This window comes from Siphateles boraxobius, unplaced genomic scaffold (genome assembly GCF_051911475.1).
Source record: "Siphateles boraxobius isolate OS27281-9 unplaced genomic scaffold, OSU_SipBor_1 77, whole genome shotgun sequence".
Classification (NCBI taxonomy): domain Eukaryota; kingdom Metazoa; phylum Chordata; class Actinopteri; order Cypriniformes; family Leuciscidae; genus Siphateles; species Siphateles boraxobius.
This window is the reverse complement of record NW_027509205.1, coordinates 7,659,487-7,678,300: the sequence shown is the minus strand read 5'-3', so window position 1 is coordinate 7,678,300 and position 18,814 is coordinate 7,659,487. Positions and strand designations below refer to the sequence as shown.

Genomic DNA, 18,814 nt, shown 5'->3' with positions numbered 1-18,814 from the left:
CAATGTCAGATTAAGATCAGAATTTTTTTTTTTACCTTTTTGATCTGACAAAAACCAGTCCACAGCATGGGATTTCTGCACCTCATTTCACTTGATATTTAGGTAAAAGGTACATCTTGATCACAACATGTTTTCCTTCATTTCAACTATGCTCCTATTATGGCTTTTGCAAACTACAGACATGTTTACACAGAGGTCTATGAGTAATGGAGAGCATGCAGAGCTCTTGACATGACTAACTGGAGCACCTTTACTTCATTATCAGCTAAACTCTAGAGTCTTCAAAGTAACCTTTGACCTCTCTCACTCATGAGTACCTCGTCTAATCACTGCCTGGCCTGTTTGAAGTGGTTTCCACATCCGATAATTAAAATAAAAGTGTTGGGACATACTTTTGTCTAGCAGATATTTTATACCCTTGTCCTAATTTGTGTATTTGTTTTACATCATCTTTAGAATACATAAACAGCATATTTCCACTGTTACTTCTGTTAAAGTATTTTCAGTATAGGTTCAGTGCTTTGAAATAAAAATGTCACAATGTTAGATTTATGATACTATTTTTAAAGAACTGTTTAATGTATTGTTTTTCATTGCAGTCTCTCTTATTTTGTCTCCAGTTTCTCCACGTCCCTGGAACAACTAGTAAAAACATGTCTTGAAAGCTGTCATCAACAGTGTCTAGGTCTGTTAAACATCTGTATTCATGAGTAAAACATATTTGCTCTTCATTCAGGATAAGACATAGGGTTACACTTTATTTTAAGGTGTCTGTGTTACAGTGTAATTATGTATTTAAGTACTGTGTGTAATAATAATTAACTCCACTTGGGTTGGGGTTTGGTGCATGTAATTATGCATAATGTATAGTTATTACTATAGTAAATTCATGTAACATGTGTAACAAGGACACTGCAAAATAAAGAGTTACCAGGCGTTTGATTTAGCAAGAAACTTGACAAAAGTTTGGGTGATGAGAGTTTGCCCTGTTATCGGTTTTCTTTATTCTAAATACAAAGCAGCTCTGCCCTTGCTTGCCATACGTTGAAATTATAAATAAAAAAAAACTAAAATGCAATTGTGAAATTGATTATTGCCTAAACTTGTTACAGTAGAAGCTTATCTGATAAAATGAAATAGGTTTCTTGTGTACTCTTGTGTAATACTGATTTACATAAAACTATTTCTGGAACTCCTAGGGCCTACTATTAATTCCCATTGTTGTTATTATTATTTTATGATCTAAAATAAATCAGCTTTTCTACTGATATATTCATCTCATGTGAGCATATTTTAAATAGATTTACATGTTAAGGGCAACCCTTTCTAAGAATGTATATATATATATATTCTTTTATATACTAGTAAAAGATTAAATAACTAGTGAAAAGATTAATCGTGATTAATCGCATCCAAAATAAAAGTTTGTGTTTACATAATATATGTGTGTGCACTGTGATTAATTATTTTGTATATATATAAATACACACACATGCATGTATATATTTAAGAAATATTTGCATGTATGTACTGTATATATTTATATATAATTTATATTATATATAAATATAAATATTTTATATACATATAACAAATTTTTCTTAAATGTATACATGCATGTGAATGTATTTATTTATACAAAATAATTATACACAGTACACACACATATATTATGTAAACACAAACTTTTATTTTGGATGCGATTAATCACGATTAATCTTTTCACAGCCCTAATATATATATATATATATATATATATATATATATATATATATATATATATATATATATATATATATTTTTTTTTACCATTAATACGATTAAGAGTAAACATGAAAAGGGGAAACCACTGAACAAAACCAGTCTGAACTGTTGGTGATCCTGAGAACTATTAACTGCCTCAAACATTATTTGCCAATACGTCAAAGCTTCTGTAAATTACCATGTTACTACACGCCTTTGGCATTCTGGGTGTAAACCGTTGCAATCGATGTCACCCTCAGGCAGCAGTAGCACCTCTTTACAACAACGAGAGAACAGCCTGAGACTGAGTGCACTTTCAGCATGGAGCTGTTTGTAGTCCTGTTGTACGCCGGTTTGGTGAATTTCGCATCGTCTGGAATAGATGGAGAAAAGTGGACATATTCAGGCAAGTACTAGCTTTCTTTTTTCTCTTTTTTGTGTGACAAATATTCACACCATCAACGAGTACCGATGCCCACATAAAAAGTTAATGTAGCCTAATACCCTACAACAGTCTAACATTAACATTCAGCTTCATATTAAATAGTTTCATATACAGCTATATAGTTTTATTGCAGCAGCAACACAAAGTCAAAGGGGGGGGGGGGGGGGGGGTTCTTTCTGGGGTATTAACTATTTTTAACTATAAAAATCTGTTATAACATAGCCAGTAATAGGCTAAACGGTCATTTTTGTAATGCAATCTGTCAAATAATGCCCCCCGCCCCCTGTCGTACACTTTTATCATACAGAAGGAGAACTGGATCAGAAGCACTGGGCAGAAAAGTTTCACGTGTGCGGCGGAAACAAACAGTCTCCCATTGACATACAGCGGCGCAAAGTGCGTTACAATCCGCAAATGCTACAGCTCGAACTTACGGGGTATGATGACATGCACGGTAGCTTTCTCATGAAGAACAATGGACATTCTGGTATGAATTCTTGTATTAAAAAAACACTTATTTTGAATCGGACATTTACTCTTTTTATTTATTTACTTTTAAATCAGTATCTATACCCACCTGCAACTCTGTTATCTATCTACACCTTAAGCTTTGTCGCCATCTCGTGTCCAAAAATACTTAGGTCTATCTATTTTGTAATGGAGCATCTTTGCAGTTTCTGTGTGTATATAATACACGCTTCCCTCTTACTCTAATCTTCACAGGTTAGGTTAGCTTTTCATGAATATAGCCCACATTCTTGTTTGTTTTTGACAGTGGAGATTCAGCTGCCACATACTATGAAGATTACCAAGGGGTTTCCAGACCACTACACTGCTGTTCAAATGCATCTGCACTGGGGAGGCTGGGACTTGGAGGCCAGTGGATCAGAGCACACAATGGACGGCATCCGCTACATGGCAGAAGTACATCGTTCACTTAGGCCTGACATATGAACACATAAATAACATTTGGAGGTGTCCTAGTTGTAAATATAGCAGTGGTGTATTTTTAAGGCACTGTTTTCTTTAGTGACTGTAGGGCTGGGGACGTATCCATTCAAGTGCTGCTGGACATGTGCCTGAAATTTTAATATGTTGGGATCTATTTTAGACAAATATGCAGTTATCATTGTTCTAAGTGAATTAGAAAGAGTATTCCTGTATTTAACTTGCTCAATAATATTGAGAAACAGTATAGCAATACGGAAGGGCTTGTTTGTGTAACATACGTTTGAACTTATCATTACTCAATTTGCATTGCAGTTTCTAACACTTTTCTCTTTGACTTCTTGTGCCACAGCTTCACGTGGTCCACTACAACTCTAAGTACAGTAGCTTCCAAGAGGCCATAGATAAACCAGATGGTCTTGCAGTTTTAGCCTTTTTTTATGAGGTAAGATTGGTTATATATGATTCTTCATCTTGTTGGAAAGTGAATAATATTTTCATTTATTTATTTATTCATTTATTTTGGTGCAATGCTGCCATCTAATGGGAATAAGGGAAAGCAAATGATTTTTTTTTTAAATGTACATTTTCGTCTGTGTGAATCCTATTTTAAGAGCTGGGCTGTGCACAATATTACCCTACATTGCCTGAAGCACACAGTTTGAGTAAAGTTAGACATCTGCATTCTCTGAACTAAATGGGTTAATTGATCAGACCGCTGTGTGGTGGCCTACTGCCTGACATTCTGTTCCCACAAGATTGTGCGCAGGTCACAAGCTTCCACTTCCATTAAATGTGGGAGGTCATTGTTGGCATTCTATTCTGCAGTATGTAGTTCAGTTGCATGTCTTTCTCTGCAATCGCTTGGGTAATAGCTGGGCTATCAATAGTAGTGTGTTCGTGAAACTACTACATAATGTTTTATCTGAATGTTTATACTTGAATGCCTTAAGCAACTTCACATATACATAGTTTAATAGCAATTAACAACATGGCACTAGTTTAATAAGTTAATAATGTTTTTTTATGTACTATTTAGTTTTCAACACTACATTCAGTTTCAATTAATTGTAAAACGAATTATATATATATATATATATATATTAATATTAAAGTATATTTATATATTTATAAATATAACATATTTCGATATAATAAAATATATACAAAAATCTATAATATTATATTCAAATTTTTACACTATATTTTTACAGTAATGATAACATTATATATATATATATATATTATGATCGCCATTGTTTTGCCAAGTAAGACATGTCATTGGATCGTGTTTTGTTGATCCTGGAACAACATTCCTGTCCAAAAACATAGTCCTAACGCTATTCCTACCCCTAAACCTACCCATAAGTTATCCCTAAAATCAGAGAGAAATAATATGTGCAGAAGAATGTGTAGAAGCCCCTAAGCCTTGCTGCAAGCCTAAACTTGACATTAACTGTAAACTTATCCCTCAAATCTGACTAGTTGATTGGAATGTTGTTCCAGGATCAACAAAGATGTTGATCACATTCAACACACACACACACACACACACACACACACACACATATATATATATATATATATATATATATATATATATATATATATATATATATATATTTGTTTGTTTATACATATATATATAATTGTAAATTATATATATTTAAAAAAAATCAAATATAGTGTTTTGCATGTAGCAGTATATTTGATATATGGATACTTTGTGTTTAGGATGGGCATTTTGAGAACACGTACTACAGTGATTTTTTTGCAAACCTGGCAAACATCAAGTATGCAGGTAATGCAAAACATTTTGGATGAGCATCTAAAAAAAATTTAATTCTATGTGGCTCATGCGTCTCATCTATACACTTCTTTTCTATATTTTTTTCTCTTGCTCTTTGCAGGTCAGGCCATGAATATCAGCAACTTGAATGTACGCTCCATGCTCCCAGAGAACCTCAGTCACTTTTTCAGATATGATGGCTCTCTCACCACACCGCCGTGCCACGAGAGCATTCTGTGGACAGTATTTGAAACGCCTATCACCCTCTCTCACAATCAGGTGCCTTAAAAAGTTCAAGTTTTAAGTCAAACATTTTTTTCCTGTTTCCTTAACTTTTAATGCAATGACCTTCAGATCAGGAAATTGGAGAGCACATTAATGGACCATGAAAATAAGACCCTGTGGAACGACTACCGCATGGCCCAGCCACTGAATGACAGAATTGTGGAGTCCTCTTTCCTCCCACGCCTGGGCAAAGGAGGTTAGGGTAGAGCTTTATCCTTTCCAGCAGTTACGAAAAACTCTTCTTTGTTAGATCTGATGTGCCTGAGTATGTTCTCTCTCTCCTTTTTGGTTTCTTGCAGGATTTTGCCGTCAAGAGGAGATTGAAGCTAGGCTTAAAAGGATTGAGAGCCTTATTGTGTCACTGGACAAAAAAACTGTTCCAGGTATAACTTTTCATGAGAAATGTCAAGATTACAGGTAATCTTAAAGGGATAGTCCACCAAAAAATAAAAATAAATCTTCATGTCTTTCAAAACTAGAATGACATTCTTTCTTCAATGAAACAAAAAAGGAGTGATTTGTTGCAGAATGTACAAGCTGCTCTTTTACATACAATGAAAGTGAATGGTGACCAAAGCTGTCAAGCAGCGAATAACAACTTAAATTTGTGTGACTGTTCATCACACAAATCTACCATATGGCTATAAAAGCTGTGTTATTTTAGTATTATTTATATACTATTATGGTGTTTTCATCCATATTTTGAATTAGCTTTTATTTTTATATTTTCAGTTTTCAGATTACTAAAGTTTTAGTAATTTTGTTAAGTGCTGTTTTCATTTTTATTATTATTATTTTTTAAATATACTTCTATTTCAATTTCAGCTTTAATAATCATAGCATCATAGTTGGTTCAGGTAGTTGAAGGGGCAACATTTTGATTTTTGTTTTTTCATATTTATATTTTATTTTATTTCAGCTTTATTTCAATTAATGAAAACAAATTTTAAATAGTTTTTATAATAAATAGCAACACTTTTCAGAATACTTGGAATATAGAGTATCAGTCGTGGACTACTTGTATGATGCTTTTATATTTCGTATTTCCTTTTTGGATCGTGACAGCCCCTGATCACCATCCACTTTCATTGCATGAAACATTGCAATTCAGATATTCTGCAAAAACCTTTTTCATGGAAGATCGAAAGTCGTACAGGTTTGCAATGACACAAGAGTGAGTAATTAACGACAGAATTTTCATTTTTGGGGGAACTGTCCCTTTAAATGTGATGTGTGTGGTTCTCATTATACATTAATCATCTGTTTCTGAGTTAAAATAAGCTTTGTCATTGATATTTGGTGTATCCTTTTCAAGGACCATCGTCTACACGTACAGGTGAGTATTTTTCGCAATGGGTGTAACTGTAGTTTTAGAACCAGTAGATATTCAATTATACCATGGCAACAAATGTAACCAAGTGAGATTTCAAATTGATCAACCTTTTTTTCTCAAGGCCAGCAACCTCTATCACCACTGGTCCTGTACTTCCCAACAAAGAATTTGGAGAGCTATGCTTTGGTGAACTTATCCCACTCCATGAACCTACAATCCTTCACAGCCTGCATGAACGTCCGTATACCACCCATTCAAGACCTCACTGTGCTGTCTTACTCCACTTCACATGACAATGAGCTCATGATCACTTTGGGCTCTGAAGTGGGTCTCTGGATCGGAGATGAGTTTGTTAATTTACCATTTGAACGTCAATCCCATGACTGGACAAACTACTGCTTTACCTGGGCGTCACATAACGGAGGGGCTGAACTGTGGGTGAACGGACTGGTCGGGGAAGAACGCTACATTCAGAGAGGGTACGCCATTGCAGGTAGAGGAACCCTCATTCTGGGAAAGGACCAGGATGGCTTTTTGGGGATCTCAGATACCGATGCTTTTGTAGGCCACATGACCGATGTAAATATATGGGATTATGTGCTGACTGCGGCAGACATTGGTGAGCAAATGTTGTGTGATAATGCTAAGGTGAAAGGGAATGTCCTGAGCTGGGGAATCACTCAGCTCAGTCTGTATGGAGGAGTTCAGCTACAGGGTGAGCAGGTTTGCTACTGAGTGAGAGAAAGAAAGAAAGAAAGAAAGAAAGAGAGAAAGAAAGAAAGAAAAAGAGCACCACAGACTCAGAACTTTTTCAAACGAATGTCAATATCAGCAATATTAGCTCTGCCAACTTGAACTGTATACTCTCTCCCAGGGGAATAACAGCAACTTAAAGGGACAGTTCACCCAAAAATGAAAATTCTGTCTCACCCTCAAGTTGTTCCAAACCTGTATGAATTTCTTCTGCTGAACACAAAAGAAGATATTTTGAAGAATATGGGTAATCGTTGGTAAACAGTTAATGGGCCCCAAATAGTATGGGGGTAAAATACTATGGATGCTTATAGGGCCCATCAACTGGTTACTGACATTCTTCAAAATATCTTATTTTGTGTTCAGCAGAAGAAAGAAATTCATACAGGTTTGAAACAACTTTAGGGTGAGACAGAATCTTCCTTTTTGGGTGAACCGTCCCTTTAAAGCTGAAAGATATATTCTATTCTATTCACTATATTCTATTCAGTTTTTTAGATAAAAGCATTTCAATGTATTTTTACCCAATTGAATAACGTGAATCATATCTGAAAAATTTCAATGGACAACATTTGCATTCTTAACATTGTGTTTTATAAAAACAATGTTTTATACACAATAAATGGTCAAATGAAATCTATATGTCTGAATCTATTTCAAAATATATTCAAATTTATTCAAAATATCTCCATATTTATACAAAATGCACTTACGATAACTTTGAATATCAATGAAGAGCATGTTTCTAATTTCTGAAATAAAATTCCTGACATCTGGAAAAAAATCTTAATCATTTTTTATTAAATTCCTTAGAAAAAGAAAAAAAAAGAAGTGAAGCAGCTTTGTTAAAATATTTATATATAAATATTTGAAAAACGTTGTCCACCAAATCAAAGTCATATGATGAAATGAACGTGCAGAAACATACAGAGAGGGGAAAAAACCCTAAAACTGATAATTATATTATAGAGGATCCCTGCAGACCCTCAAGGTTTATATTTATAAAATATCAGATCATTTGACCTTTATGACATGCAAGGTTAGTTCAGATTGTAAAATATGCAAGACTTTTTACCATAAATGTAAAAACTTTTGTTATATATTACTATAAAAATCCTTTTTGTCTAGGTTTTTGTCATAGTTACATCACATTATTCCATTTAAACTTTTATTGAAATTAAGTTGTACAAAAATATGAAAATCCATATGAAAACAATTTGAATACAAAGAGTACATTTCTAAGAATTTGGTGCGTTTTAACCCTGATTTTTAATAAAAGATACACTTCTTTCTAGGGCATTCTTATTTGCCATTAACACAAATAGAGAGTCCAATGAAAAGGCACAATATTATGTTTTAGTGTTTCAATACAGGACCTGTTTTTGAGTAAAAAAATCCTGGCTTGAGACACTGAAAAGTAAAAGTGTGTCAAAACAATTTCAAAGCATTACAGACAAACGCAATAACGTGTCCCGTGTGATTGACCTGCTACCATTCAGAAAAATGAGCTTTTAATTTCCTGTCCGATGCTTTCCCCTTCAGTCTCTTTGATCTCAGAGTCTTCACCCTCCAACACAATTCCCACCTTGTTTCTCTTAGCAAAAAGCTGGCTGGTCTCCAGAAAGGTCTTGTTTTTGGTCTCTGGAATGACTATCCAGATGTAGATAAGTGTGGCGAGACAGATGCAAGCAAAAATGATGAAGCTGAACGCACCCAGGCCTTTCTGTAAACACAATTTTTTTTTTCTTATTGGATGATCCACAAGTTTCATAACGGTAATTTAGGATTGGATTAATAAGTTAACAACTTGGTGCAATCAATTGGTGCAATGCTGTGAATGTATTTGACCTCTGACCTCTAGAAAAGGGAAGACCAGGCCGACAGTGAAGTTTGAGAGCCAGTGGACCGAGCCGCCCACCATAAAGGCTGGTGGTCTAGAAGACTGCCGGAACATCTCTGTGGTGATTACATTAGGAATAGGACCTGCGAAGGGATGCAGCAAAAGCTGTCAAAACTAGATATTCTATCGTCAAACACTTCATCTTTCTATAGACAGCGAGAAAAGAGATTGCTTGAGGCACTTTGCTGCTTTTACAATCTGTTTTACAGCCACTTTAAAGCACTTCTCTTACATTCACTCCAGGGTTTTAATGTAAAATCCTAGAAACTGCAGCATAAATCTATTGCCATTTCCCACCAAGGAATACAATAAAATGAAAGGGAGGGAGTGAATTTATTGAGATGCAGCGAGCCCCCCCGTGCATCAGCAATATGCCCCGACGGGATTGACGTGAACTCACTTGGGCCAATAGCATGTCCGATGACGTAAACAATGACACAAACGATGCTGATATAGGGTATCCAATCCATAGTATTCTGTGGGTGGAATGTGCAGCAGTTATTCTACCACATTTATAGCCTTGCATTTCACATAGACCCAAGAGGCAAATTTGTCAGGCCAGCACATTCATAGCTCTAAAATTAAAATCTCTGTTGGGACTGAGCTTTTACAGCCATCTGTCTATAAACAAGAATTTATTACAATCATAATAGGCCACATAAGGAAACTCACTTATTCAGTTAAAGGGAATTTGATTGGACATAATAATGAGCCTATCTGAACCCTTTGCACTTGTATTAGGGGTGGACTGAAATTAAAATTCTGATCGATACAGATAATATGAAATGGACAATATCCAATAAAAGACCTACATTTAAATATTACTATTAAATTATTTAGACAATACTGTTTTAAGTTTAAACATATTTTAATATTAAAATATTCAGTCTAGATAATATTAAAATATTATGTCTAAGTAATGTCATAATACTATTAAAATATAACTTTGACATTATTTAGACAATAACATTTTAATTGCATTTTTATTTTAATATTAAAGTATGTCAAAATAATGTTAATAATTTTAAAATATCAACATTATTTAGACAATAATATTTTAAGTTTAATTATATTTTAATTTGAAAATACTATGCTAAATAATGTCACAACAATATTAAAATATTACTCTGACTTTATTTAGGCAATACTATTTAAATTTTTATAATATTTTAATATTAAAATATTGCGTCAAGATATACTATAATTTTGTCTAAATATAAAAAAACTAAAATCAATCATTTTAAACACATCACAACATTACAATGTACAGTATGAAAATTCTAAATTCATTTTGATATTTGCTAAAAATTACATTTAGAGCATTATTATATTATTCATTTTAATCTTTAATCTATTAAATTTACAATATTGGCATGCATATATATATATATTGGCATGCATATATATATATATATATATATATATATATATATATATATATATATACACACAATTTAGTTTCTAAAAATGCCTATTATTGGCCGATAAATCATGCATAGTTTGCATTGGAGTAAGTAGCATTGTTATACCTGGAAGTAGAGCGTTATGGTCAGGAAAACACAGGCTGCACAGCAGATGCCAAAGCCGATCAGTAACAACAACCTTCTGCCAGATTTCTCCACTATGAACACCTACAGAAAATCAAATTTTTTACACACGTTTCTTTTTTATGTAAATGAGGGGTATCAAGAGGGGGTATCAAAAAAAAGCACCAAAAGTTGCTTACAGCTGCTATTGTCATGATGACATTAACAGCTCCAGTTCCGACTGTCACATACTGAACGTGATCTTCCCTCACTCCTGCTGAGCTATAGATGCTGTCAGCATAGTAATAAATCTGAAGATGGGGTTAGAGTTAGGATTAAGTTGAGCAAAACAATTTTGAAATACGTATATGCTTTCTGAAGAGAAATGTGTGCTGTTTCAAAGTGGTGCTTACGGCATTAACTCCTGACAGTTGTTGACCCATGTTCATGAAGATTACAGACAGCAGCTGCCAGCGCAGTGAGCGGAAGGTGAAGAGGTTGAGCAGAGAGAGTCGACCTTCTGCTCGCTCTGACTGATCCTCAACATGCATCTCACACAGCTCCTCATCCACATCCTCCCAGCCCCGCAGCCGCTGCAGGTCTAAAACACAGAAATTCAAAATCCAAAATCTAAACTAAGCTGAAGCAGAATGAGCTATTGCTTCTCTGTTACATTATCGATGTTGCGTCCTTATTGAATCAGTGTTTTTGAATGTATAGGTTTAATTAATGTGAATGATAATAATGCACTCATAAAGAGAGTCACTTGCTTAGTTCCTAAATGAATCAGTGTTTTTGAATGAATCGGTTGGATAAATGTGAATGATTCAATGATGCACTCATAAATCCAGTCAATTTAGTTCCTGAATGAATCAGTGTTTTTGAATGAATCTGTTGAACTAATGTTAATAAAAATATGATGCACTCATAAAGCCAGTCACATGTTTCCTTCTACAATGATTCAGTGTTTTTAAATTAATCTGATGAATGAATGTGAATGATTAAATCATTACCTCATAAAGACAGCTTCTTGCTTTGTTCTTGAATGAATCAGTGTTTTTGAAAGAATCGGTTGAATGAATTTCAATGATACAATGACAATCTCCTAAAGACAGCCACTTGCTTTGTTCCTGAATGAATTAGTGTTTTTTAAAAGAATCGATTGCATGAATGTGAATGATTCAATGGCGCACTCAAGACAGTCTGTGTATAAAGCACATTCTAACATTACTAAAACACTAAAACTCAGAATAGTATGGGACGATGACATTGATGTAGCCATTTACATCAATAGAATAATATTTAAAAAACAATAGCAAAAACAAATGATTAGAAAGTGTCTGCCTAAATTCACACTAAATATATATACAGTAAATAAATATAGAATAGGACAAAAAATATTTTTGCAGGGTACACAAGACATAGAGGTGTAACAAAGGAACAAACAAGTTGAGTGTCCAAATGTTGTAAACTCTTAACATAAGAAATAATCTTGATAAAGCCAGCCCTCTCCATCATAAAACCTCTGCAATCTTGATGAGTTCATCGTTTGTGCACATCCCACTGTGAAACAGACATTTTCTATGTGCTCTGACATGGGAGACCAAAATAACTCCTTCTGTACCTTTCCTGGCAGTTTTTTCATCCCCCTTCTGTATGAGCATGTAACGTGGACTCTCGGGAAAGAAAGGCAGAAGCATCAGCTCAATAGCAGCTGGAATCCCTGTGAGACTTAACATGATGGGCCAGCCTAAAGAGAGAACATTACACAACACCATGAGCAGCAGCAGGGGCACGCTTGTTCCAACTGCAATTAAAAACTCCACTAAAACAGTATAGCAATAGTGGCAATTTTTGCACTGTATAGTCCGAAGAAAAAAAAAATCAGCAAACATCCCATGCACTGTGCATTACCTTCTTTATTTCCTAGGATATTGCGAATGCCGAACACTTGGGCGACAAGGATGCCAACGGTGATGAAAAGCTGTGGCACTATCCCAACTGCCCCCCTGTAATTCTTGGGAGCAATCTCACCCAAATACATTGGCACCACATTGGAGGACAGGCCTAGAGAACACAGTCACACACTGTCATGCTAAAAAATACAGTATAGCTGATCCATACTGAAAGGTGGAATATTCTACTGACCTGCACAAATGCCCACTAAAAAGCGTGCAACAATGATGATCTCAAATGACCCCGCCACTTCACTCACACCCATCATTATAGCAGGAACAATAGAGAAGATGTTGTTGAACAGGAGTGTGCCTTTTCTGTATGCAAATTACCTCAGTTAGGGTGAATGATGATTGGGATTCAATGCAGTTTATTGGCAAAAACAACTAATTTCTTTTTACAACCTCAATTACCTTCCAAATTTGTTCACCAATGGGCCTACCATGAGAGATCCGAAAAACCCACCCAGTGGGTACATGGACACAGAAACGGACCACAGGAGGGTCAGGAGACTGTCTGACATTGGACCATAACGATTCTCATACACTTGGGTGTAGAAAAGCTGCATCTCCTTTTATCAGAATATAAGGTTCAGCAGAGGTGAATGTTTAAATATACAATAACAATAATATAATATAATATAATATAATATAATATAATATAATATAATATAATATAATATAATATAATATAATATAATATAATATAATATAATATAATATAATATGTCAGTACCGGGGCAGGTGAGTTGATCACAGCCACATTGTATCCATACTGAAAAGACGAACCAAACCCGGCAATCAAAGAAGCTGCAGCCAGGATCAGCGTCACCCTCTGCAAATTTGCATGAAGTTCAAAAATATGTAAATGCTACTAAAATTCTAGTTTAAACATTCATTTTATGTCATGGAAGCTGCTGCAGCATATTGGATGACAAAAATACTGTTAGGCCTAATTGTTGTCTGTCTGTTAGTATTCAAAATGGGAGTATCAAAATGTAAAACAACTGCTTTAATTTTATTTGTTGCAGAAATATAATATTTAGTAACAAAGTAGCCTACTCACCCCCTTCCTCTCATGTTTCTCCATGTTCATCTCTTCCTTCATGCTTCCTTCCTTCCTTCCAAATCTACAGTATGTTTAGAAAGAAAACTGTGAAAAGAAATCACTGCTGTTTCTGTCTATTGTACTTTGGACATTGGAGCCAACCCTGAAAACCAAGGTCAAAGTTGTTTAGTATTAAAACAACAGATATAAAGAGATAGACGTAAACTGGCAACATTCCTATCTGCTCCTGTAAAGGAAACCACATGACATTAATTATATCGGTAATTGGGGTGCTACTACTATGTATATACATGTATAAAGTAAATTAGACTCCAATTAAAACTTTTATTTAACATTTAAAATTATTAAATATATATAATAGGGTAGGCCTATTTGAGGGTAGTTAGTCTGCTTTCTTTAGAATTTAGAAGACTAAAAAAGAAAACCATATCATATCTTTGGAGAACAATTGCACCCCTTATAGGTGAAAACTGTTTATGCAAGTGTACATGACAAGTAGTTTTTGAATGAGGTGTTTTCAGGTCTCACTGCTGGTTGTCCTCTAAATAAAAGACCTCCATACTCGATTCAGGACTTCATGCACAACCTGCAAATTAGCATATTTTAATTAAGACCCTATATATAATTACGATCTCTGGTTTACACCTGAGTTAAGAAAATAATGGTAAATCTCAGCTGTGCTTAAAAATGAATCCCTTCACTTATCAGAACAAATTATGGAGTTAGTAATTGAATAATTACTCAATGTCAGGTGCCAAAGAAAAAACATTATAGTCAGGAATAAAGGGATTTCCGTAACACTTCGAAAAGGAATATTCATATATAATTCTCTCAGTCCCAATACGGCTGAGTTGATCAAATAAGTTGGGGGAAAAAATGCTGAATTCTATGTGCCAAATGAATGTGGTATTTTTGCTCAGCATTTTTTATCAGTATAAAAGGGTCTTAAACCGATTAAAGTCTGAAGAAGTCCAATCTCTAAATGTCCTTCCCAGCAACGTTTCCGGACAATCATAACTTGCACAATTATTTCAGGAGACAATATCTTCTATGGCTATGCAATTAAATAGACAATGTAATTCAGGAATATTTATTGAACATTTCTAGGTTGGTAGCAATAGTATAACATTATAAATCCTAAATGCAGAAGGTGAAATAGATTAAATAGAGTGACAAAGTTAAATAAAAGACTATCAAGACAGTTTTGCCCAATTACACAGTGTAAAATTGAAAATGCAACACTAACAATTCCCTTCTAGGTATTAGAACCAATCAGGAATCTGAATATGGACCACAGCCCACTTCTCCAGTAATTGGTGACCTCTGAGCCCCAGACTGTTGATTTCCACTAAATGTCAACAGATGCTAAGCATATGCACAGCATATTTAGGCTGTTTATATCATTAATTCACATGAATACACAATTTAAATCAAAGCAAACATCTAAAACATGACATTTCAGTTTTATTATTTTGTTTTGTTTTATTATCATCTCCAGCACAATCAGTGATAAACTTACTTTGGCACCAGTGTTGGGGAAGCTACTTTATAAATGCAGCTTTCCAAGCTAAATAGTTCAACTACAAGCACCCTTTAATTATTAGATTTAAAAATATATATAATTTAAATATGCTGTTCCCTTGTTTCTCAACAACCATCTTTGCTCAAACATTATCTATTATAAAAATGGGTGATATGGGGGTGATTTATTATTTTGTGACGCAAGTTATTACCCCTACAGGAATACAACTGACTAGCCTGTCAGGTGTTGGGTTATTGGCTACACCTACAAAAGCAAGTGTTTTGAAAAAGCATACCAATTATTTCCCAATAACATCTTTTTACGAACTTTGATAACCATATACATGTGTACAGTGTTTGCACTATATGCTTCTATAATTGTTATACATGGAGGGGGTGGGGGTTTACCATGCAAGTAAGCACTTTCGTGTCTTTACCTGTATAGAGTTTTTCACAAGCTGTTGATCTGAAAGAATTTCTTCATTACAAGTAGGATTTTTAGTGGATTTTACCTAAATATTCCCCTTTATCCAGCGCTCTTTTTGTTCTATGCCTTGTTATAAAGTACGTAAGCCTACAAACGATTCAGTCCTTGCGATTCTCGAACCGATTTGGATCGTTGTGCTTAGCCTACATTTGACCCATTCTCTGGAAAAACAAAACTGACTCAAATGAGCGAAACATTTGTCCAGTTTGCCATCGCGTGTTCCTATTAAACAAGCATAGCGATGATTTTAAAATAAATTCTTTACCAAATTTTTCGAAGTAGCGTCGGCAAAGAGATAGAGGCAAAAATTCAAATTAATAATTTACTACTGACGCCAATTATGCAGTTAAAATGTGATTTCATTGTAAAACGCAGGCCACAGTTGAACAATTCAAGTTTTTGTTAAACAGTTGCAGCTTTCAGTTGCAGTCTTCTTCACCTCCTGGCTGCAACTTCTAAGACTTCATTTGATAAACATCAAACAAATAATGAAATGAAACAATAATTTTACTTCCCAAGTGAGTAGCCTACAATCGATCAGGTCTATTCTTTCAAATCTATTTCAGGCCTACAGAACCACAGACGCAGTGTCCCCAAACAATGAACAGTGTCACACGGACAGCAGGGGTCTCTGTCTGACCAGTATATGCTCCCTCCTGCAGTGCAGCACTGCAGATTCTCGCATTCCTATTCCTCCTTAAGCAACTCATTAATCAAATTGATTGGACCTCATCAACTTAAACAGAGATCCTCAGCTGTTTATTTCAGCAGGTCGAGGGCTGAACACCCCTTTGGGGATTATGGTGAGGTGTGTGTTCTTACAGTCAGGTCTGTGCGGGTTTAAAAAAGCTCTCATTTAGGCTGTCCTCTGCAGTGATACGCAGTCATTGCAGATGCCAACATAGCATTCCCAAGCGATGGACACTAAAGTGAACAGTGGTTCAAGTAAAGGTAAGTAATATACCAAAATCAGCCATAAACCAGACAATCCCAGATCACACTGTGTGTGTGTGTTTGTGTATGTGTGTGTAAATTATACTTTTATAGATAATGTGCTTAAGTGACAATTAAGCCCCTTAAATGACTGAACAAAATCAAGTGACCTTTTTTTTGTTCTAGCTTGCAAGTAAAACATTAAATTGCATAGGTGTACATGCCAAAATGTATTATACATGTTAAAAAATGTTTCCACTCTGTCAACAAACTGTCATTATGAGCTACTCAAGACTGGCTTGTCAACTGACTCTGCTTTAGCATTAGCGATACCACACTATATATCCAACATCCACTTCCCTCATGACCAAACAACAAAAGATCTGCCATTGTTGTGTTCAGCCTGTGGCCTTTTCCCAGCAATCCTCCGAATAGTTCCTCTTCTTGCTAATGAAAGCAGATCTGTTATAATGCTGAGATAATGGAGAAGTCACTGGTATATCCTAACTGTGAAACTGGCATGGACCGAGTCTCTTATACAGCATTATCAAATATTTCAAGAAGCTCAGATACAGCTCAGGCACGCAAAATGTATTTTAGCTAACGTCAAGAGAGATCCGCATTGACTCAAGCTGAATGTTGAGGATTGTGGAACATGCTTGCCCAATCATTTAAAATGACAAATACTTACCACATAGATTCTCTCCATACATTATGGTCAAGAAAGAGCTTACAATGATTGGCACCTCTGATTTTTTAGCAGACGTGGAGCTGCCAACATAAGTGCTATACTTAAAAAAAAAAAAAAACTTGGTCATGAAATATTTATTTCAGTTCCTGCAGCATAGACTACTATCTTAAAGTTGGCATGAAATAAAAATTCGCCCTATCTATTTTCCAAGTATATGTTATTGATATTTTTGTGAATGATTCTTTCTTCTTATTTTTTTACCTCATAATGTTTAATCAAAAATACATTACACTCGAATATGTCACAATATGGAAGAAAAGACTTCCATTTCATTGTGACTTTAAAGGGTCTGCTAAGAAATAAAATAGTCCATATGTATAAACAATTGTAATAGCAAAAAATTAAATAAACAAAAATACAGTAATATTAGTATACAGTACACAATAATATAACAGAAGTAATTTTTACTATAAATGATAACCAAGATGGCGCTAGTTGCATATCCACCTTTTTTTTCAACCCTATAAAGTAAGCTATTTTCTGTGAATGTATGTGAACTTCTGATTCATTAGCTGCTATATGTAAATAAATGGAAGAATAACAAAATGCAGTAAATGGTAATTCGGAAACAATAGTACATTTTTAGGTGCATTGTGGGATCGCATGAGTGCACTCAATAATGTCCAGGGATGCCCAATATGGTTTCAAACATCAACCCTTTGACACGTACAATCACACCGGTGTGATCAGGTGTGATCGTTCCAGGCTGGTCCCTGGAGTGTACGATCACACCGGTGTGATAAGAACATTCAGTTCATCATACAGATATAAATGACGGGTTTTATTCATATCAGATACACATTGTATAGGTATTAGGTAACTATAAAATTTACTCTATTCCTCTCCCACTTCACCGGCTACTTACTTTCATGTATTTCGGGAGAAGTGAATTAAATTAAATTCACATTTATGTGTATAGCGCTTTTCATAATACATATTGTTTCAAAGCAGCTTTACAGAAAATGCATTTCTACATTACAATTTAAAGTGATCTGTTATCAGAGGTGACTGTGTCCAAGTTATGCATTTCAGAAATGTATGTACAAAATTGCACATTTGGCTAATAATGTATTAATTTAAACAATGTTTTAATTTAAGGCAGAAACAATGAGCTTGTTGAAGTAATAAATACTTGTTAACAAAATGATTAGGATATATAGAAAAATGTAACATTGGTGCATGTTGACTCCTCGCAGGAGTTGGCGCTCCCTTTTCATGGGCATCTGACGTCTTTATAAGAGGCTGGATCCAAACTGGAGCTGATATATGTTACGACCCCTTGGCTAAAGTAGTAGCAACATAAATGGAGAGGCCATACAACGTAATCAAATTTGCACAAATATGTATTTAACCAGAAAATTATACAATAACTACAT

At 34.7% G+C, this 18,814-nt stretch overlaps 2 protein-coding genes across 2 annotated transcripts; one reads left to right on the top strand and one right to left on the bottom strand.

Moving 5' to 3' along the window:
* Positions 1-1,961: 1,961 nt before the first annotated feature.
* On the top strand, positions 1,962-7,932 carry ca6 (carbonic anhydrase VI). Its single transcript, XM_077218951.1, has 10 exons — positions 1,962-2,149; positions 2,496-2,675; positions 2,964-3,112; positions 3,489-3,581; positions 4,871-4,937; positions 5,047-5,204; positions 5,280-5,406; positions 5,510-5,593; positions 6,526-6,546; positions 6,665-7,932. The coding sequence occupies exons 1-10, from the start codon at positions 2,065-2,067 to the stop codon at positions 7,276-7,278; spliced, it is 1,578 nt and encodes a 525-aa protein (XP_077075066.1). The 5' UTR covers positions 1,962-2,064; the 3' UTR covers positions 7,279-7,932.
* A 620-nt stretch (positions 7,933-8,552) lies between these two features.
* slc2a5 (solute carrier family 2 member 5) lies at positions 8,553-13,796 on the bottom strand. Its single transcript, XM_077218950.1, has 12 exons — positions 13,744-13,796; positions 13,414-13,512; positions 13,092-13,249; positions 12,871-12,995; positions 12,637-12,789; positions 12,347-12,472; positions 11,136-11,323; positions 10,923-11,033; positions 10,726-10,827; positions 9,597-9,672; positions 9,152-9,279; positions 8,553-9,019 (listed from the first exon to the last, which is right to left on the bottom strand). The coding sequence occupies exons 1-12, from the start codon at positions 13,783-13,785 to the stop codon at positions 8,792-8,794; spliced, it is 1,536 nt and encodes a 511-aa protein (XP_077075065.1). The 5' UTR covers positions 13,786-13,796; the 3' UTR covers positions 8,553-8,791.
* Between the last annotated feature and the right edge of the window lie 5,018 nt (positions 13,797-18,814).